General features: G+C 37.8%; 1 protein-coding gene across 1 annotated transcript; it reads left to right on the forward strand.

Annotated features, from left to right (window-relative positions):
• The first annotated feature begins 4,038 nt into the window (after nt 1-4,038).
• On the forward strand, nt 4,039-18,635 carry LOC121376171. Its single transcript, XM_041503980.1, has 2 exons — nt 4,039-4,204; nt 15,162-18,635. Exon 2 carries the CDS (start codon nt 15,224-15,226, stop codon nt 15,884-15,886), a length of 663 nt encoding a protein of 220 aa, XP_041359914.1. The 5' UTR covers nt 4,039-4,204; nt 15,162-15,223; the 3' UTR covers nt 15,887-18,635.
• The last annotated feature ends 6,000 nt before the right edge of the window (nt 18,636-24,635 follow it).

Consider the following 24,635-nt stretch of genomic DNA (forward strand, 5'->3'; position numbering starts at 1 on the left):
TGATATTCTAAACAAGAAAATACATTTAATATGTAAGGTTTATCGTAGAAATAGTTTATTAGTTGGAAACATCTTACAATGCAGCAAACTGAGGCGAACGCAGCACCTACCAGAATTTAGGACCTAACCTAATCTAAAATAACTGGTGTGTTGGGTGGCAATTAAAGGAAAATGGATCAGTGAGTGGCAAAAATTATAGTATTCTCCAGCTAGGTCATCTTTTCGACTTGGCAAGATGATTGGGACGGTGCGGTCGCGAACAAGCTTCATTCTGTCAAGCCAGTCCTGGGAGAGTGGCAGTCATCCTACAGGTGGTGCAGGAAGGATGAAGTAGTCTTGTGCCGTGCCCGTATTTGACGCATTCATTTATGTTAAAGAAGGACTGACTGTGTGCCATATTTTGGTGGAGTGTAATCATCAGAAGCCGACGAGAAATTATATATTTGGCAACAGAAATGTTTTGGAATCTTTTAAATTCCACCCTGAATTAATTTTAAAGTTTTTAAAACACCTTGATTTGTATACAAAGTTTAAAAATATACTTACCTTGATATTTGTATTGTATTGTATTTTCCACACAGCTCTTTACACTGTGTTTTTACATAATTGTATAAATAATATTTCCATATACTTACCTTTTTATGACACCCAATAGCCGATGTGTATTTTTGTGCTGGGGTGTCGTTAAACATTCATTCATTCATTCATTCATTCTCCAGATAGGCATAAAAGGGCAAAACGAGCACTTGGCCTTAAAGCCAATAACACTATCATTTGGCCACCGAGGTCGGTTCCCTACCTTTTGCATCGAGACGCGCTGTTCATACAACTGGAGCCCAGGCTGTCGATCACTTCAGAAAAACACCGTTATGCAAGAAATGAATGTAGTTGCTATGTTCTGCCCCAAGGCCATGGCGTAAGCGATCCTTTTACATGATGAAACACACACGTCATACTTCACTGAACGTCAAATGTGGTCATTTATCTTCGTTACGTTACCCCCCTCTCCCCATCCCCCATCACCCACGATTTACAAACATAGCTGCTCAGGGTTTGTGGAATCGGGTATCAAATTAACGAACATCTTCCTTAATTACTATTGATTGAAACATATTTTATTGCTTTTTAAAGAACAAATGGATTAGGCACAAGTTATACAACTTACTAGGCCTTCTCCATAATACATACATGTTACGACAGTAATACATTTTTGCAATTTAAATATGAACACAAATAAATATTATTGAAAAAGAGAAAGAATAAAGGAAACTTACTAGTTAACTTACCTATACAAATGTCGTTCAAAAAACAAAGAAGAAGAAGAACAACAAAAACAACAACAACAAACAAACACACATCAAAAACTTAAAGTTTGCTTTGTTTAACGAAACCACTAGAGTACATTAATTTATTAATAATCGACTATTGGATGCCAAACATTTGTTAATTTTGAATTTTCGACATATAGTCTTAGAGAGGAAACCCGCAACATGTTTTGATTAGCAGCGAGGGATCTTTTATATGCATTATCCCACAAACAGGATAGTACATACCACGTCCGTTGATACTGGTTAGGACGGGAAAATACCCAATCAGAGAATGAGTCTACTGAAGTGGTTCGATCCTAGGACGCAAGCACCTCAGGCCAGCGAGGGGCGGGACGTAGCCCAGTGGTAAAGTGTCCGCCTGATGCGCTGTCGGTTTGGGATCGATCCCCGTCAGTGGGTCCATTGGGCTATTTCTCGTTCCACCAGTGCACCACAACTGGTGTAACAAAGGCCGTGGTATGTGCTATCCTGTCTATGGGATGGTGCATATAAAAGATCCCTTCTTGCCAATCGAAAAGAGTAGCCCATGAAGTAGCGACAGCGAGTTTCCTCTTTCAATATCTGTGTGGTCATTAACCATATGTCTGACGCTATATAACCGTAAATAAAATGTGTTGAGTGCGTCGTTAAATAAAACATTTCCTTCCTTCCTTCCTCAGGCGAGCGCTTTACCAACTGAGCGAGATTCGACCCCCAAACACCCACCACGACAGTATGGCCCGGAATATTGGCCAATGATTTATTGCATGAGTTAGTCAGCTGCCACCACATAGGTTACTTTTATGACCGACCATCAATATTTTTTCAAGAGTTGAGTTCAGTGCGCACGCAGACAACTTGTTCCTTTCATATCATATATATATATTTAACACTCGAAGCGCAAAAACATATGTAGTGAGCATTTCACATCACGGTGTTCTCACATCTATTAAAAGTCAGGTCATAGGTTTATCGTGCACGTTCAGAGCAATCTAGTTCCAATTAAAATACTAGTACAAATAGTGATAATAATCACATAACTTTGTTTTTGACGCTTTCGTGCTTTCTTGGGTAAGAAACTCGCTTGCCGCTACGCAGACTATGTACACCTATATCAACTAGCTGGTAGGCCCTACGAGCTTTTAAACAGGCAGGATAGCATATACCCCCCATCACCCCCCCCCCCCCCTCCTCCCCCCATTGGGTCCACATAGGTGTCACAGAGCTACAGGGCGGGGAGTGGGGGGAGAAGTTTCCACGGAAGATTCAGGTCATGCTTTGACGGAAATTATATTTTTTAAAAAGAAGAATATATGTTTGGCTCAGGAGATGGGGGGGGGGGGGGGGGGGGGGAGGTCGACCTACGAACAACCTTCCTGACAACCCAGTTTCAGCAGTGACTGAGATAACCAGTATACAAAACTACCTGTATTCCTTCTTACACAAGAATTAACTGATATAATTATGGCAAATGATTGCATAATTCTATTTACTGAATATTGTCTAGTTTGCGGTCATTAGGTCGGTTGTCACACAAAGGTAACCTTGTATGTACATTTTATCAAGACAACACACTATTTCTATTGCAAATTATATAGAATCAGTTTGATGAGTAGTTGCAGTAGTGGTAGTGGTAGTGGTAGTAGTAGTGGTAGTAGTAGTAGTAGTAGTAGTAGTAGTAGTAGTAGTAGTGGTTGTTGTAGTGGTGTGGTGGTGGTGGTGGTGGTGGTGGTGGTGGTGGTGGTGGTGGTAGTAGTAGTAGTAGTAGTACATCTCTCTCTCCCTCCCTCCACCTCTATATGTGTGTGTTTGTGTGTATGTGTGAGTGTGTGTGTCTGTGTGTTTCTGTGCCTATGTGTTTGTGTGTGTCTGTTTCTGTGTGTGTGTGTATGTGTGTGCGTGTGTGTGTATGTGTGTGCGTGTGTGTGTGTGAGAGAGTAGGTGTGTGCGTACGTGCGTACGTGTGTGTGGAACGTAGTCTCTCAAGTACACCTGCACATCTTGTGTTCTGCCACAGTATAAGCTACTCCAAAATGTTTTTCCAAACCTAAAACTAACCCTAATCCTGATAGTCAAATAAGTACTTACTTCAATCGCAATGAAGGTACACGTGCTTGAACAATTCTCACACCCACTATTATCGCTTACATGTGCAATATCATAGTACGTGCGGGTTTTTTTTTTAGAAGAAAACAAAAATGTGTCTCCTATAATTTATTTTAATGAAGGGAAACATTATATTAATAACAAAAACAATACAAAGAAATAATAATAATCTTACTGATCGCAAAACAAAAACAAAAAAGTTACGCATGGTATATTTCACACATTTAAGATAGGCCTACTAACATAAATCTAGTTTTCAGGTCGAATATTCCCACGGGCATATAAAACATAAGGAAGAAACGATAACGGTGTCCATTGATTCTGAGATAAACATTTAGTCATAGAAACTCGAGCATCATCAAGAAGGTAGATAAGTAGGTATATAATAGCTCGAAGAAACAAAAGGAATGACCATCCAGGCAGTTAACACTGGTTTCTTTGTGTGACAAATTAGTCGTTGGTGTTAAACGCTTGATCGGTTGACAAAGCCAGCATGACATCATGACCTTACGAGTATTTACCGCCTGGTGCGATACGATTGGCTGCGTCCCGGTTTACGGTATCGGGACCCGACCAATCAGAGCTGTGTCGTCTGCAGTGACAAAGGCTGTTACTAATTTTGTTTCTCACACATGGTACATGCGAGATATATGGTTAAAATGCGATAGGACAACGTGTACTCTGTCGTTCCGTTATTCACCTGAGGAAGCGTCATCTACCGTGACCCACAGCCGTTGTGTTCCAGGTTGATTACGAATATTTTTGTGATTTCATCTTCCAGCAGTCTGCAGGTAAGCTGAACAAAGGCCATTGATTGTGGTTGTTACTTTCATTGGGTGACTCACACATTTTTGCATCCGTCAGGCAAAATACATATTTTTAATTTGTAGAAAAAGATAAGACAAAAAGACATTGTTGATTCTTCTTTAGCTATATTTTGTCTTCAGTTAATATATTTCATTATATTTCATTATAGAGTATAGATAATTATAACCTCAACCTCACTGCCTTTTATTCTTGAAGTATATTTTATTATCGCTTTTGTTTTTTTTATCTCCAGTAATTATATTTTAAAAATAAATTATAATAAGATTAAATATTTAATGCCATTTCACCAGCAGGCCTAAATATATTTCGTTACAGATTATTATAAGATTAAATTAGAAACTATCATTTATTTGCTTAATTATATTTATAGATATACGTGGTTTGCACTAATGAAGCATCATGAACATTATGCATTATATTTATATAATTTTATTATTTGAGCAAAGTTGATATATTTATGTCATTTGATATTTAGACGAGTCTGTATATATATTTAAATAACAGAAGCAAAAAGAGTCAATAGCAACAACCAATATTATTAACTGTTAAGTGTTTTATGTGGACACTGGGGGTAGAATATGGGGGTGAGCGATCCAAAAGCTAAACTCATACAAATTAACACATTGTCGCTGTTGCCAGTGCACCATGAATGTTGCTGCTGTTGTTTGTTTTTGTTTTGTTTTGTGGAAAGAGGATGTTTTATTAGAACAGGTTTAAGCGCCGATACAAACTGCCAGATTGTCACTGATGCCAGTGTACCATAATTGTGGGTTTATAAAAAAAAATATTAAATTTTAAAACATTTGATTTGTGAAAGGTGGGGTTTGCACACTCTCTCTCTCTCTCTCACACACACACACACACACACACACACACACACACACACACACACACACACACACACACACACAAACGCACGAGTACGGGCCTGAGTGCCAAGATTACAATTTGCGCCACAGACACAGCCCAGCAGCGGTCAGTTATTCGTAGGACTTAAATATATGTAAGAGCCTTGGGGAAAAAGATAGATGTTACGAACAGTTATGAAGAAAGTCCATGTACACATGAATATATACAGCAATCACTCAGACGGACGTACCTGTAGACCGTGAGAGATCAAACCTTACCTGAATGGCAGGTTAAAGCGGTGGAACCTCATCCATTCACCGGAATACGTGTCACAGCATAGTATTTCAGCACGCGCAGCCGTTTTATCGATTTCACCGTATTATGTGTGCCGAGAAGATGAATTATTAATATTTTATTTCCTTGAAAATGAATTTTAGTTAATGCATATGTCTGGGGAAGTAATATAGTGTGCTCAATGTACAGATATTGATATTTCAAGCAAGAAAACGTAATTAATATTATATTGCTAAAAAGGAAACATGTTTAGTACAATGGCTGTAAGGTCTGGATTATCCTTTTATAAATGTCACAATGAAAAGTAGGATTAAGTTAGGTTTAAGAATGGTTACTGTTTATTGAGATTGGAAATATTGTTAGCAAAAGTTTTGAATAAATGTTTCAAATGTAATATATAGAGAATACTACATGAGTGGTCGTTAAATACCATTTATCATAAAACTATTTTTTAGAACGTATCGAACGAGCGTTAGCTATGTTTTGAAACACGAGTTGTAACATAAATATATTTCTTACAAATCCTAAAAATAACAAGTCTTAAAACGTATTTTAACGATTCTATTTAGTTAACGTATATGCTTGACATACCAATCAGTTTCAGATTAACTTATGCATCACAGACCTATTAATTTCGATAGTGCTTATTTTGTTGGATGATATGGCTGTGGCGACCGGATCTTCACATAATAGCCAATCACATGCCTTTAAATTCGTACATAACAAATAAAATAATTATAGTAGTATTAAAACTTAAAAAAAATCATATTCTATGTAATTGAAAGGTATTAAGTTCATAGGTAGACCTATGCCTAGTTTCCTCTTAGTATCCGCTGATGAAACAGTAATTGGATATTATTATTATTATTTTATTTTCTACTTTAGCTTTAGTTGGGAATACTTAATATTTTCTGCAACGGCCCTCTAGACAAAATATGAAGCAACATAAATATGAATATAATATATATATATATATATATATATATATATATATATATATATATATATATATATATATATATATATATATATTATATAATAATAATGAAAATACATAAATAGATTTTTGAAAACGTGCTATTTTGTTAGTGTCGTGTTTATATCGAATTAATAATCAAGCACGCTACCCTGGGCACACATCTCGGCTATCGGAGCTTTCAGTCCCTGACATAAACTAAGGAGAAAAACATTGGTCCTCATCTTCCACTCAGTCGTCCAGTCACCCTAAAGTTGGAACCCGTACCGATATACCAACTCAGCACCTACCAGCGTTGCTTCCAATCACCGTAGCAACGACGAGCCGTTAAGCCATGTCTTTCGATGAGATACCACACGTGTTACTAAACATCTTTTTGTTGGATTTTCAGATTAACACAAAGCTTGAAGTGATTTGTAGATACATGTTTATTTATTATATTATCACCTATCTTTATTACCTGCTCCAGGTGTGGGGTGAATGTTACGTCTCTGTACGAAATGTTACGTCATGAAATCCTACATTAAGGTTCATGTTGATAACCATGCCGTAACGGCTGGTGATTAAATCGGCAAGTAAATAAATCTGCTCATTACAATAGTCGCATGAACCAAAACTAACATTTATCCACAGTGTGTTTTGTTTGGTAAATGAAGAAAAACCTGTGAAATTTAGTGCAGATGTTTTTGTGATTAGACATTTTGTTGACTTGTTGCATTTTACCAATTCGCTATCTTTCGGATGTTATTGTTGTAAACATGTTGCTCGTATCAACCAACATACGGATATCATATACCTGAAGTGGTACGACTGATAACAGCGTTATCAGTATTTAATAGCACTATAAAACTGTCTTTAGATTTAGAGTGCATTCCACCAAATCAAATCCCATTAACATTAGTTGATCAAAACATTGTTGCTACATGGAACCTTGAAGTCAAAATATATGATCATGTAAATATACATTGTATACCACAGACATACATAAAGCCCTAGAGGTGCTGGCATTATAAGATCGACTACCCCAGTGTACCCATTCTCTTACTGGGGGCAGGACGTAGCCCAGTGGTAAAGCGTTCGCCTGATGCACGGTCGGTCTGGGATCGATCCCCGTCGGTGGGCCCATTGGGCTATTTCTCGCTCCAGCCAGTGCACCAAGACTGGTATATCAAAGGCCGTGGTATGTGTTATCGTGTCTGTGGGATGATGCATATAAAAGATCCCTTGCTGCTAATTGAAAAGAGTAGCCCATGAAGTGGCGACAGCGGGTTTCCTCTCTCAATATCTGTGTGGTCCTTAACAATGTGTCCGTCGCCATAAAACCGTAAATAAAATGTGTCGAGTGCGTCGTTAAATAAAACATTTCCTTACATTCTCTTACTGTTTTTTTTTCCGTTCCAATCAGTTTCCAGCGACTGGTATATCAAAGGCCGTGGTATATGCTGTCCTGGCTGTGGGAAAGTGCATATGAAAGATCCCTTGATGCAATTGGGGAAACACATTGGGTTCGTGTCAAAAATACCAAATGTCTGACATCAATAGCCGATGATTAATAACTCAGTGTTCTCTTGTGGAGTCGTTAAACAAAACAAACATTAAACTTTACATAGAGCACCTCACCCGTAACATAGAAGAAAATGGGCCCCATCCTAATTCCATAAAATTGTCATATTAATTTTAGTGGCATCCCGAACATGTTTCATGCACAATAGTATATAGTCGAAATCAAATTACACGGATTTACTGGCTAGATGAACAATACTTTTTATGAGTTGCAAGTCGTGTTGCATAATCTCACGAATGCCAGGCATGGTAGTAATAAATACACTATTTTAAGTTCAGGGTTCGAATTTTGACACGATGAGATGATATTTGTTATAGTGTCGCTTGTAAGACCGCTCTCGTAGTATCCGTAACATAACCCTTTTCCCCACATATACATGTATTTACTATTAAAGGATTATGAATACATTATTCAGATTAAGTGTTCTGTTGAGTGATGGTGACCGCCAATGTTTTACTGTAACTGCATTAGCTGCTACCTCTAAACTAGGTGACGGTAAATTTTAATATTCGCCACATCAGTCCTCACAGGATTGATTGCATCCGAACTGTTTATAAAGGCTTAAAATGCCAAGCAACTAAAGAAAGAAAGAAATGTTTTATTTAACGACGCACTCAACACATTTTATTTACGGTTATATGGCGTCAGACTTATGGTTAAGGACCACACAGATTTTGAGAGGAAACCCGCTGTCGCCACATAGGCTACTCTTTTACGACAGGCAGCAAGGGATCTTTTATTTGCGCTTCCCACAGGCAGGATAGCACAAACCATGGCCTTTGTTGAACCAGTTATGGATCACTGGTCGTGCAAGTGGTTTACACCTACCCACTGAGCCTTGCGGAGCACTCACTCAGGGTTTGGAGTCGGTATCTGGATTAAAAATCCCATGCCTCGACTGGGATCCGAACCCAGTACCTACCAGCCTGTAGACAGATGGCCTACCACGACGCCACCGAGGCCGGTAGCAACTAAAGAGAATGAAGACTATCGGAACTAGATGCAAAAATATTAAAATCGAGGCTACCATATTGATGACGTGATTTGACCATGTTCCCCCAAAGGTATTCTGGGTAGTTTATACCCAGGAGCTAGCCAGGACCCATACTTTCATAAAACCTCCCAAAATTAGCTGCTAGTACGATAGTTGCCACTTCGGTCATTTGTAGAGCACATTTGAGCCATCTCCCGCACGTCTATTAGTGGTACAACGTGTTAAAACTGTTGGAAGTGAAAAACAACAACAACAAAACTACAACAAAACTCAAATTTATTCAAACTGGTTTGTTGTTTTGTATGTATAAACATTATAGGATGGCGACGCGACATTGCACTTTTAAAGTTTGTGACGTTACATTGATTTTCATTTTAATTAGATTTGTTGTTGTTTTTTATATTCAATTAAGATGCAAGCACATTACCGTGGACAAATCGTCATGGACTCACACCTTAGCTATCTAGACTGTCTGTTCAGCAAAGTGGATTAATACTTAGTGGTTAGATGTTACTCGGAGGGAAGTCGGCGTTGTGGGAACTGATTCCGAGACGTGAACTCAGTACCCACCAGCCTTAATTCCAACAGTTTAACTATTACACCACCAATTTCATTGACTTGCCACTTAATACAGGGCATGTATATCCAGTATTTGAATAAACCAAAATTCCGGTTACATTATTTCTTACCTAGCGGCAACCGATCGTTCGGTTAAAGAAATGACATTTTGCATGTAAACCGGTCGAGACCGCGAGCCTGACGGTGCGTAACCAGTTCGCGAATTGAACGATCGTTCACATGAAAGGTGCAATTCGTGATAACATTCATTCTGATTTAATGGCGGTTTTGGGATGATAGATGTATTTTTATGGTCATGTCATTTTTTGGCAGAACAGCCTTTGAACCTAGCGTTTTGAATGAGATACAAAAAAACCATCAGTTTGATATTCAGTGACATTTATTTACATATGTTCATTTGTTTTCGTGCCGAAGCATGTTCAATTAACGTTTGAGCACACCATTCTGAAATCTGAACACAGTCCCCAAAACAGAAACCTTCAGTACTAATACTAATAATTATAGCACACTTTGCGTTATTGGTTGAGGGTACCTGTGGTTCTAACATATTAATCCATCTACCAGAACGTACATGAGTTAAATCCGTCGGGTTAAGCACTGCGTCCCCGAAACCATTTGATAAACTTGATTTTCGTGCTTATAGTCCATTTAAGGTTCAAGCACGCTGTCCTAGGCACGAACCTCTGGGTTATCCGACTTGTCCGTCTAGTACTGTAGCATAATATAGTTGATGGTTAGTGAGAGAGAACTGGGTGCAGTGATCTTACACCTCCCTGAAGAACTGTTAAAATTCGCTTTGGGTGAGAGAGGGTGCCGGGATACGAACCCGACACCTGCCAGCCTTGAAACCGATTGCTTAACCACACATCACTCCGACCGAGACCGTCAATCTGTATCTGGCGTCAAGACCTAAAAATACGACATGAGCAATTAATTAATGTGCGTACGCGCCACTGATTCCACTTGCATACATAATACGTCCCTGTAATGGATAATCTGGTAATCCATTATTGAGCAATGAGAGCAAGAACTGTTAGCTAAGAATAAAATCTAAGTATTGTTATAGGTCGTAGCCGTGGTGCAATTTGTAAATACATAATATAGTATAAAGTAATACTCTATTGCTTGCAATCAGCCCTTATTGTTGTGGAATTGTTGACTAAATGGACATACTTCGATATTGTGCATTTGTGAAAACGAATACTAAGAAATAGTCATTCGATTTGAGGAATACGCCTGTTTGCATTATGGCATTTCTGGACAGTATGGCAGATCTGACAAGTAAGCATTTTCTTGATAATTTTCTCTCTGAAATTTGTGTAGGTCGAATTTTTTTTTTTTCATAGACGCCTTTGACAATTATGAGCATATATAGCATACAGACCATGTTGGGAGAGGGCAGTGTGTTATTACCGGTATACACCTTTGAAACGAAAACACAAAATGTATATAAAGGCTGTTGCACACCAGACGCGAGCGATTCATCGCCGCGATTTTCGCTGCTTTGCCCGTGCGTCAGTGCTTGCACACCGAACGCGATTTTTGTCGCGTTTTTTGTTGTCGCTGTTGACAATGATACAAATAGTATACAATGCATCAGACGTTTTGGTGGCAACAGACCAAAGGCAGAGGCAGCTATGATTAGGGATACATTCAAGGATTACTTTTCATCACTATCTTTGTAGGATGGGAGGGCTTTGTTGTATAGTATTTCAGGTTTTTGTACATGAATAATAATGTCTTCTTTGCTAACCATCTTGCAGGACGACATCCTGGTCGAGAGAAATCACCTCACGATTGAATGGGTGTGAAGTCAAATTATATATATAGTACGCGATTTCGCTACCGATTACAAAAAAAGTAGGATCAGTTCCTATTTCCAAAAATCGTGATTTTACGAAATGATCTCCGCATGCTAATTTTAAGAACTCCACAACTCTCGTCTTATGTATAGGTACTTAATAAACAGGACCTGTTTAAACACGTACGCATGTAGTAACGGGCAATGAATCGAGGGTCATTTCAAAGGGATTGCCAAAATACAAGCAGAATAGATGCTTTCCCTAGTATCTAGGTACCTGAAACGGGACTCTCTCTCTCTCTCTCTCTCTCTCTCTCTCTCTCTCCTCTCTCTCTCTCTCTCTCTCTCTCTCGCTGTCGTTCAAGAAAAGTAACATAATAGACTATATCTGACTGGATATAGGATATATAACTTATTATGCATGATGACATTAAGTCTGCAATAAACTTTAAGGAAACGACTAAAATATTAACGCCAAATTCGGGTTTTTTAATCCTTTTTTTCTATTGTATCACTCCTGCTTTGAAACTGGCAAGCTGCAGTCCACATTTAAAATTATTCCTTTAATACACATCAGTAGTTACGTCTCATATGGGATATCTTCATTATTTTTACTACACCCGGTAGAGATTGTATCATCTACTCAACACATATATCGAGATACCATCGTCCTAACACAACACGATTACCAATTCTGTAATATTACGAATAATGTTTTTGTTGTTGACCCAATGACAAAGTATCTAAGGTATTGTTGTTGAGTTTTCAAACGTGGAATCCAAGTACGAACTACCAGTATTTGTATAGTCTGTCTCGTTCGTAATCTTCCAATTTAACACTTGAAAAGCTTGCTAACAATTGCGTATTGAAGTTAGTGGTACCCGTCAGCATTACGTTAATGTTTGTTTTATTTCAAATCGCTCGCCTGGGTACGCGGAACAAGATTACATGTGTTTGTAGAAGGATACAACAATATGATGTAGTTAAGTGCTATTAAGTTAAAATAAAACGGTTCACTGAATTGGTTTAGTGTATTTCTTAACGCACATGAATGCAATTCGTGACAGACCTACATAGACTATGGGTCAATGTTCCACAGACCTAGAAATGGTGGATTCAGATGAGATTAAGATACAGACTTTTTATTACAGTTTTAAAGAGTCTGTCTCGAGGTTGCGACATTGTAACATGTTTCCGATTAATAACAGAGTGTAGTAAATGTTCGTATTTAGAATATCACTATCTGTTAGTGATGTTCCAATGATCGATTATAATCGAAAATTGATCGGTTTGGTCATACCGATGTGATGATCGATTATACAAATACATAGTCGATTGTGTGGGAACATGTTAACTGTAATTGTTCCGCCAGTTTAGATGATAAAATTGATGGAAATATGTTGTGGTTGGGGTTTGTTTTCATGTGTACATGAAGAAAAAATATATTAAATAGTTAATAAAGGTACATTTAGCCATTTGCAGGGTGCACACGATGATAGGTACATGGTCCTTATAATGCAAAGCCGCCTTATAGTCATGGAATTCTAACCGATTGTGTAATCAAAAGTTGATCGGTTGCTGCCAACCGATTATAACCGATGATCGATATTGGAATCCCAACCGATTCCCAACACTAGTATCTGTATATTTAGTGTGTTTTTGCTCGTCCTATTCGTTAGCCGAAATGGATTTTACCTCCAATACGTTTGACCTGTTAAAAAAACCCACACTGTAAGGATCAGAAACACAATCAGGGTTTCCGCCAGAGGCAGGGTTTCTGCCAGAGGGTAAAACGGGTATGACGCCATACCCCAATTTTTTTTTTTTAAGTTCACTTTTTCACAAAATCAATTACTCTTATCATTACTGTATGATTTTCTTAACCCTAACCCTAACCCTAACCCTAAACGTAACCCATTTTCATTCTTGGGGAGGCCCCCTATACCCACTGTAGACTGTGGTTGCATTCATTTCCATAGCTCCTAATGCAAAATTTCTTTCTGGCAGAAACACTGAGAGGGTAATATCCTAATTTCTTTTAAATGTTTTTAAGTTAACCTTTTGACAAAATTAATTTCTCTTACCGTTAATGTATGATTAGCTTAACCCTAACTCTAAACTTAACCCATTTTCTGTCTGGTGGAGGCGCCCCATATCCCCTGTTGACTGTGGTTGCATTCAATTCCATAGCGCAATACCCAAACATTTATTTCTGGCAGAAACACTGACAATGGATATATAGAAAATTATACTCTTAAAAACGAAAATGTATTATATATCTAATTCTAGTTGGAAACATCTTAACCATGATAGCAAATTCATCTCTTCATGATATGTTTTGTTAGTGCAAATACATACACAAAAACTAGTAGAAAATAAAGAAAGATGTTGATCAATTCTAAACGCTTAAATATTAAACATAAACCCGAGATAGTAGCTTTAATTGAACGTTACCGTAAAACCTTCAAGAAAGTGACGAACACTATTCTTGAGATATGTATACGATCTGAGCTTTTTAAAACGAAGTAGATTCATAAGCAGACTTTCCTGAGTTTGTTGCCATTGAAGTCTGTTTCCCGGGCCTTTTTACGACCAGAAGTACATATTCAATACATTTTATTGTTTATTCAGTGTGTTTCTGGTGTTTCTAATGTTTGTAGGCTGATAGTCCATCCCACAGGGAACGCCGTTTTCTAAATTGTACGCAAAAATAGTTATTGTCTTTTGTTACTTCCAAAAGACTTTTACTTTTCTTCTTTCGTCAAATCAAACTAAACTTATTTACATAAAACCCCAACAATAACATTGTTCATGCAGAATGAGAAGGACTATTGTATCCCAAATTACATCTCACCTCGCAGTATGTCGTTTGTACGAAAACAATATATATAACGAACTAAAATGAAGTTTCAGCTGCTACAGAACATTTCATTTCAACTTATTTTCGTGCTTGTATTCAATTTAGGTTCAAGCACGCTATCGTGGGCACATACTTCAGCTATCTGGGCTATCTGTCCAGGACAGTGTTAGTTGTTAATTGTTAGTGGTTCGTGAGGGAGAAGAGGGTGTAGTGGCCTTACACCTATCCACTGAGTCGTTTAAACTTGCTCTGGGTGGGAGCCGGTACCGGGCTGCGAATCCTGTACCTACCAGCTTTATGTCCGATGGCTTAAACGCGACGCCATCGAGGACAGAACAAACAGTAGAACGACCAGAAACGACTAAAAGTATTTAATATGTAATTTTAGCAAATGAAAAAGGTTCTCGTTAGTCAGACACGTCATAACAATACAGCAAACATTGACAGCAAACTCAGGCTAGTCTCGATAATAAGACGGCACGTGGATATACTATCTAGAAACAGTATTTAAGGCTTGATGACCGCCACTGTACTCGCTCGTGTCACGTATCTAACACTGTAACAGACACACCTTCGTGAAAATACACTTAAATGTTTGTACAAGGCGCAGGCGAACAAATCCGTTTCGAACCCCTGTATACTAGCATATATACATTCAGCTGACATGCACTTATCAGGGTTAACGAGCTAGTCTGTATACTTTACACCAACACACAGTTAACGTTTGTTTTGTTTAAGTAAACTACTAGAGCGCATTGCTTTGTTGACGAAACCCGCTACATTTTTCCAATAGCAGAAAGAGGTCTCTATATGGGTTTTTCACAAAGAGGACAGCACATACCATGGCATTTGAAATACAGCTTGTTGCAGATTGGATAGGACGGGGGGTAGTCACTGTGGAATAACCAATTCAGATATCTTTAAACAGATATTCCATATTTATTGGATATCGCCTTGTAATACTATAAATATAATGTGTCATTGTTTTGATTTTTTGTTTCAGATTTTTTAGCCGGACTAACCGGGTCTAAGCAAGTGAGATTCACTTCAACACCCCGTGACGTCATGCAGTCGTCCCGAGACCTCCACCATCACAACACTAATCGCCGCCTGTATCCGGACCTCAGCCCCTTCTACAACAACGGCGAGCGGGTCGAATATGGCGCCGGCTCCGCCGATGAATATTACCCAGAAACCCTTCTTCGTCCAGACTACCCTCTGTATCCCGACATCCCTCCTCTGAATATAACACACGACATCCGGGAAACGGAAATGACGTCTAGTCGGAATTATACTTCCGGTTATAGCGACGATATTGCCAACATGGACGATATATGTGAGCCAGACTACGATAACGACGACTTTATGGACGATAACATAAACATGCGCGTGCCGGAAAGGAAGGTACTAAACGACAAACTGATTGGATTAACGACCGAACCTCGGATTCCTTTCTCTCAGAGGTATGAGTTGGATTTCCAAGAGTGGATGACGTGGCGGAAGCAGGTGAATACACACCTTGCCGCCATGATCTTAATAAGGCAAGGCAAGAACGTGTACATCACTCCCGCAGACCAGAGAAGGAAATGTTTATCAACATCTATCATGGAAACGGTGTTCGACCAAGCGCGGGAGAATCCCAGAACTTGTAAAACATCTCTGCCCGGAAAGCCGTACATTATGTATGGCATCCCACGAGTGAAGCTGCGGTATGTTAATGCGCGTTAAAAAATAGATCATAACATCAATATCTTCAATGAAAATCAAACAGACATACTACAAAAAAAATGTATTTTCACTTTGTGAACTGTTAGAGGATTTTTAGCGCCAAATTTATAGGCTGCGTCACTGTCTCAATTTTTTTATCTAAAGTTATTTCATAATTTAAAGATATTATTTGGGTGCTTTAAATTACGTTAAATTAAGTTACGCATTTATGCACATCAGTCGTGGATAATTTTAACATATTACATATAGATTTTAATGATAATACATTAATTTAGATTTGTTTCGGTTTATTTTGTATATAATTTTTTTGGTAATTATTAGTTTCAGAGATTGAGAGAGAGAGAGAGAGAGAGAGAGAGAGAGAGAGAGAGAGAGAGAGAGAGAGAGAGAGGGGAGCAAAATATTCGATATTTCGCATGTAAGAGAAATTACAAATTTGGTGCTAAAATCGAGAATCGATTATCTTGCTTAATATATCATTTCGATGTTAGATTCAAGTTGTGCTAAATGTGTTATTTCTTTTTAAAATTCTGTTACACGGTGATATTTATAGTAGTGTGTATTACGTCATGGTTTATACTGAAAGATTTGATCAATCATGCGCGCGAAGTAATGGTTGGCCCGAAGGCATAGACCCGTTTCATCACTGCTGGAACATTTTAAAATTAAAATTTACTGTAGTTTATAAGCATGACTTCGGATTTGAAAATACTGTAAAAACAATCATATTATTAACGCATTTGCTTTTGTTTTTAAATTTCACGTTCTGTGCGAAAATGTGTACTCAGTCGAAGTGTTTTAAACTAACAGGACATTTAAATAATTTATTAACATCCTTTCAAAACACGCATAAAGCTAATTATGCAGTGTCTTTGGCACACATTATTTTCTTGATTAACAACGAAATGAGTAAATATTCAGCACCATTATAGGCCACGATAGGCCATCACCAATATTCTGACGTAATTTATATAGCAACTGCATAGAATGTTTCATCTTCGCAAGGACATCTGGCTTGTGAAAGTGATTTTCTTTGCATTTTGTCCGTGTTTTTATAATCAATCAATGCTTTTTAAAATGTATGCTTTTGCTACCTGTCTTTGTAATCTCCATGTCCTAAATGTCTATGAGTGTTTGTTCTGGTCATTTGTGAATAGTAAGCTATTATATATATTATATATCCTATACCTATATATATGTACATACTGAACTGCCATGGTTATACCGGTATGTCTCGTGCCTCATTCATCGGGTTGTGTCTCTATACATATTTACTTTAACGTCTTTATAATTGCTTTTATATGTAAATAAATAATTTTATATACAAGTCTTGTTTTAAACAAACTATACTTTGTAATGTTTATTATTATAAAAAAATTTAATGTGAGAATAAATGTGTCAGTTATGGCAGTTTCCGGTAAGTGATTGGCATAATCTAAATAAATATATTAGCCAATCAGGGGTCAACGATATTTGATATGAATCACGTGTCTACTTTTGTACTGCATGCACTTACCATGTCTGTATTTGTGTATACCACACGACAGGAATATCGTAAGCTATCGTATGTATTATCCTGTTTGTGACGTCTTGCGCTATTTAATGGTTAGTCTATGTACTGCTAGTCTCAACGTTCTGCTGTCACGACTTCTACGACTGTCGGGTTGCTATTCTGAGTGCTCTTACAACTCGATTCTTGTCGTATAATCCATTAGGTTTTAATCTGAGCGCACCCGTCGTAAGTCGGGAGATGGGGAAATTACAAAGCAACCATCAAGTTGACCAACTTTCTGCTGGCAGTTGGTAGTCTGAGCCTAGAATAACTGCAACAAAATGGAATACCTTACTTCGCACCTGTAACGTGTTCGAGATATACAGAGAATATTTATTCCGGGTGATAATGTTTTCGATTTTTTTAAAGAATAAATAATATTTACATGCTTTTATAACATACTATGTCATATATTTTGTGTAAATACATGTTTTGCTACACATTTATTATTTTGTGTATTTATGTTTAAATGCTGGATAACTTTTTTTTATCTTGCAATCACTATTGATATTGCCAAGATATCACTAGATAAATTTCTATATATTCGGTCACTGATCAAAAATATAATTTTTTGGAACGGAACTACTACACTTGTTTACCCTAGTTTAAGCAAAGGAGTATTGACATTTGACCCTACAAATAAAACGTATATTATTTGAACAGGAACTATTTTTGTTTTGGTGTATAAATATACCATAGGTATTCTGGGCGATCTGGTTACAGGTGATAAAGCAGTCAATACTTATAGACTATGTAAAATGGTGAAGTTGAGAATTAATACATGCAGTTCATTTCATTTATTTTTCGTGTTATGTAGGATTTCAATTTAAACAAAATTGCAGGTTACTGTCTTAAAATATCGGTTTTATCCTGCTCAAGTCAAATGGCCAATGCCTCGCGGCATTCGTCAGTCAAACCTTCGCAGGATAAACCGACATCTTAAGACATTAACCAGTTTTTCTGTATTAATAATAGGCCTACATTTGAAAAACACAAAACAATTAAAATAAAAACAAACATCTAGGTTTAAAACTTTTTAGACGTTTGTTTTCGTTAAACTGCGAGTATTTGTATATGCATTTTTATGTAGATCGCATTATTTGCGTTTGTAATGTGGCCCGATCAATCAGGTGTTTGTTTACTTAATGTATGCGATTTGTTTATTTAATGCGAATAAATGTCATTGCTAATAATTCAGTTGAGTTATTCTGTTTTCATTATTGCGCCTAGGCGTCTAATGGCTTTATCAAATCATATTATCTATACATTTGGTCGTTTGGCTTGTTCGTTTACTTGCTTATTTGAAGTTATTTTAGGTTAGGTACAGACCTGCATTGTCAAACAGTTTAGTTCGGTTTCCGTCAGTAGAACAAACTGACCACAACTGACCATTGTATAATCCTTAAGCTGAACGACGGCATGACACATTCCAGGTTACTTTTCGAAACAGAAGAGTCATACTAACCTACCGAAATTACTTCACATTATAGTCATATTAACACATGGTCATCGACAGGACAGTGATGGCCACTACAGCACACGGCAGCAATTATGTTGTCGCGGCCATTTCCAATATCATCGATATTCATTGGAAAATCCACGCGCCACCGCTTATCATAAGATATGCTAGGGTCAGACTATCAACAAGCATTACAAAAGTTGGCTAACTCGATGGTTGCGTTGTAATTTATCCAACTGCCAAACGTTGGGTGAGCTCACATTAACTACTAATCGGTTGTAGAAATCGTATATGATGAAAAGCAACTACCAACTGGACAATTGTAAAAGTCGTGAGAACAGAAAGTTGGCCAACTTTGTCTTGGCATTTGGTAGTCTGGTACTAGCATTAGGTTCAACATCCACTGTGAGTTTGGCGTAGCTATTAAACGTGTTTGTTTAAGGAAACCAATAGGACACACTTATTTCTTAATTAGTACTATTGGATGGTAAACATTTAATAATTCTGACATACAGGACACCAGTGGCTACGTTTTCCCATTAGCAGCAAAGGATATTTTATATGTACTTTCCAAAAGACAGGGCAGCACATACCACGGCCAGTTGTGGAGCACTGGTTGACGTTAGCATGAAAAAAAGCAATGTGATATGGGTCCACCAATGGAGTTCAATGTTACGACCAAAGCACCTCGGACGAGCGCTCTACAGACTGAGCTAGATCCCGCCCCTGTTGGTAGAAAGATCGCCTGAGATGCGACAAATTATAGGATCGGTCCTTCCTAGCAGACACGTCATTTCTCGCTTATCAATGTAGATCAAAAGCTGAGATATGTATTGCCTTGTCTGATTAAAACGCGCATTTAGAAGCAACACTGAAATTTACCAAGGTTCAATCAAAGAAAGAAGGGTTTTATTTAATGACGCACTCAACACATTTTATTTACGGTTATATGGCGTCAGACATATGGTTCAGGACCACACAGATTTTGAGAGGAAACCCGCTGTCACCACTACATGGGCTACTCTTCCGATTGGCAGCAAGGGATCTTTTATTTGCGCTTCCCACAGGCAGGATAGCACAAACCATGGCCTTTGTTGAACCAGTTATGGATCACTGTTCGGTGCACGTGGTTGTGTAAACCACTTGCACCGACCAGTGATCCATAACTGCCCATTGAGCCTTGCGGAGCACTCACTCAGGGTTTGGAGTCGGTATCTGGATTAAAAATCCCATGCCTCGAATGGGATCCGAACCCAGTACCTACCAGCCTGTAGACCGATGGCCTGCCACGACGCCACCGAGGCCGGTACGGTTCAATCAGTGCCCTACGAGTGGTATATCTTGGGGGGGGGGGGGGGGGGGGTGTATCGGGTTTTCTTCGAAGACTACGTGTCACAATTACCAAAGGTATGACATCCAAACAGCCGATTAAAGAAAACAAACTTTACTTTTATTTTAGCAAGGTTGTGTTGGATACCACGACAGTTCACCATAGTCTTAGTAGTTGGATCCAAACATAAAACATGTCATATTGTCATCATAATAAAAACCGACAGCACCGTGTTCTGCGACAACGAGCGACGCTAGCGTTCGCAAACTATTTGTCTGGTCCCCGATGTGGACATTTGGTTTAACGTGAAGCGCATAAACCAGTCTATCAAATGTTTTGGGACTCGTCCTGACTGAACTCAATCCAGGTTTCTTTTCTCTAACACTGCGTGTTATCAAATGTCACCTAGTCGGACACCTAGCCGATTAATGATGTTAAACAACTATGTCTATCCTTTTCATTATTTAATAATCTACAATCTACTGCGTTTCCATTTTGCGACAGATTATAAAAGTATAATGCTACATAAAATTATGCATAGTGTTTTATTTCAACATCAAAAGTAATGCTGAACCTTCTCACTTGTAATATGGCGTCTGGTGAATGACCGTAACATGGCAACAGGGCGGAATACTCGTTTGATTGTCAAGGAAATCGCCGCAGCATCACCACACGCAAGAGACGTTAATATGCTGACAGGAAGCCATAAAGACCAGTCTATTAAATGTTAGTACTATTTGCTTTGATATTGTTCAGAGGTACTATATGTGCTGCCGTGCATACATTTATACATTAGCATTCTACACACGTAGTCTTAAAATAATACAATTGTCATAGAAATTAATTGTCATGAAAATTTCGAAAATAAATATAAATTTCTTATTGTGACTATATGCGTTTGGTTAACTTCTTAATTTATAGCCAGTTTTAACATTGTAGCTTGTTATAACCAGTACGGTACATAACCTAAAATAAATGGTGTGGCAGTATTAAAATATATCCGGATTCAGCAATAGACGATAATTTCCTGATAACAAAATGGACACTTTTACTGACAGCCCTTTTAGGGGAGCTATAACTCACCTTGGGGGCAATTTCACAAAACATCGTATTTTAGTTTACGTCTGCAACTAGCAGTTATACTGGGCGTACATTTACAGGTGTTTGGCATCTAGTTCACGAATATAATTACATCAATGAGGAAAATGGAGCATTTTAAGGACAAAAGAAAATGAAATATGTGTATTTCTAACTATGTTTGTTGTACTATAGTAGTAATAAGAATTGTGATTTAGTCTTAGATTTACGTTTACGTGCAAAACTAACCTTACAATGTTTTGTGAAATTGAGCCCAGGCCCGAAGGAACGGGTGTCATGAGTGGGGTGGGGGCGGTGATGCATGCAGTCCGGTACATAACCTAAAATAAAGGTAGTGATGATGTAAGAGCCGATTCTGTTGGACTTTAGTCGGACACCACTCTAGAAAAGTACTAGATGTATCTACATAGCATGTTTGAACAAAATAACAAAACAGTAATAATAATAATAATAATAATAATAATAATAATAATATAATAAGCCCGAACCATAGGTAGTATATCAGTAGGCCTATAACAAACTGTTGGCTTACTTATTAGGTCGTTGATAAGTTAAGCATGTATCATGGTCAATAGAAAATACTTATAGGAATCATAAACTAATGAGGTCTTTGAGCAACGCGGTACATGCGCTTTTCTACACGGTATGCATATCTACGTTCCCAGTGAATACCAATAGAAAAAATACACATTTCTAATCTTCGCAGAATAAAGCCGATATTTCACGCCAGTAACCAGCTATTCCATATGCAGTGGCGGATCTAGAAAATAATATGAGGGGGTGGCTGGATAGAGATGGAGTGAACCGGCGGGGGCTGAGCCATGGTGAAGGTTCCGGGGGCAAAGCCCCCTGAAGTTTCGGCATTCTGGACATTTTAGGGCCTTATTTCACTGATTTCCGATTATATAATTCTTAATTAATAATTCCATAAAGTTTAATTTTGTCCTTACCGATGCCAGCCATATTCGGTTCAATTGTACACCTGGTTGACAACAGGGCGATGCATATTATGTTCGCTAACGAAATGGCTTATATGCATCTTCCTGAACAAAACTTTGAAGTAAAGGTATATGTTTAAAATGAACATTAAAAAAAAATGCCCAGGGAGGGAGGGGGTGGCTAGCTACCCTACTCACCCCCTGGATCCGCCACTGATATGAATGTTAAATTTGACGGGTGGTAGATATATTTTAAAACTAAACACAGTATTTGTTGAGTGCTCTTTGGCGTTATTAATGTCTAGGTTAATAAAAAAAGAACAGAACTCGGCGATATATTGGTGATCAGAACATGACAACTAAATAAATCTTCCAAAGTTGTATTTCCTTGGGGCTCCAAGTCAGCAAAATTTATTAACTGGATAATGCATTGCATAATACGAAGGCAAGAGATTACTATGAATGGGACTTACGGAATATAAATACAGACAGCTGGAATATAATAAATTAACAACAGGATACGTAATTTGTTGTAATACCATATACTGTCTGTCCGTCTTATGTCGTAATATGTCCAGAGTTTGAATTGCAGTTATACATTACATATCAAAAACGTCAGGACTCCAAAATATACAATAAACATTTTTTTAAAAAAAAATTAAAAGTATTTGCCTGTGCAATTAGAGATAATTTTTATGTTATTATCAGTATTGTTGATATTGTTATTATTGCTAATAATATTATTATTTAATACTAATATTGTTATTAATATCAGGTTTTTTTCTTCTTCTTTTACTTTTTATTTTACTTCTTCTTTTTCCTTTACTTCTTCTTGTTCCTTTACTTTCTTCTTCAGCACTAGCTCGGAACAACTCCAAGAAAACCCTTATTAGTTGGACAGTTCCCATCATAGTATTAAACATTATTTAAAAACAGCAAAAGATCAAACAATACTGAGGTGATATGATGGTTCACTCCCATAAGACAGACGTCCCATAAGGCAGACATGCCATTTGATAGACAAAACTCTTGATTGGGTTATGTAATGTATCCTGTACACCCCTGACTGCGTTAATGGTATTGCTCCAATCTGCTCAGCAAGCTATGCTGCAGTGCAACAGCAGTCTTAATTAATGAGCTGATTTCATGCAAACAACAGCGAGAGCTTAATTGTAATCTGGTAAATGCAATTAATAAATGTAAAGATACAGTGCTTGGTGGATTTTCCACTGCAATATCTCCATTCAATTCATTTCACTTCAGATTGACAATGTTTTGTTTTTATATCAATGATTACCGCACAGTTATGACAGTACCTATTTAAAATAATAAATCTAATTTTATATAATTTTGTTATGTGTTTTGTATTTAATTGTATCCGACTATTCCATTATTTACTACATGTATTATTCAAGGTAAACGGCAGGTAATTAGTAATGGGTCTTGTGTTGTTTTAACGCGTCTGCGTTATGGGACGTCTGTCTTATGGGAGGACACCGATATGATCGCCCAATATTTAATCGAGGTTTAAGCATGCTTTCCTGGGAATACCTCTTCACTTGATCGCTTTGTCCAGAACGATCGTTAATTGTTTAGTATTATACTGTATATCTGCTGCCGCCACACGGGTTACTCGTATCCATTAGCAGTGAGGATATTTTATTTACTTTCTCACTGACTGGAAAGAAAAGAATATTTGTCTAACGAAACCATAGCCCATTTTAAACAATGGCTATTTTGGTGTCTAGCATATGGTCCCATAGCTCGAGTGTCCTCTAGTCCTGCCCTGTGTGTATGTTGGCTCCCGAGTACACTGACTGTAAGAGAGCTAGACGGACATTTGGACGATTGCAAAAAAATTACACAGCTTGATCTCCGACTGTAAAGGCTAATAACCGTCCAAATGTCCGTCTAGCTCTCTTACAGAGTACTCGGGCTAGTTGGCTTGAGGAAACTCGACCTAATGGTCCCACAGACCGGGGAGCACTTACCATGACCTTTGATATACCAAAAATGGCGCATTGTTATACTAAATACATAAATATATTTATTGTATTCAACAGTCAATGTACCAGTTCGTGATGTAATAAGAGTAATATTAACCCACAAATATGTAAATGGGTGTTATTTAAGCTTAAACTAAACCATTCCTCGCTGGCCTGTTATATATGAGGAATTATTACTGTATAAAACTGCTGACAATAAATAATTAATTACGATATAACTGTATGGTACATCAGTCAGTTACGATCGTATGCAAAGTTCACCTGTCTTGTCGATGTTGGCATAGAATGACCGATCTGAAGCGACAAAAGATTGATTGACTGGCACGGCGTCCGGAGATAAAGGAAGGCGAAAACACGCAACACCGC

This window comes from Gigantopelta aegis, chromosome 6 (genome assembly GCF_016097555.1).
Source record: "Gigantopelta aegis isolate Gae_Host chromosome 6, Gae_host_genome, whole genome shotgun sequence".
In the NCBI taxonomy this organism is placed as follows: Eukaryota; Metazoa; Mollusca; class Gastropoda; order Neomphalida; family Peltospiridae; genus Gigantopelta; species Gigantopelta aegis.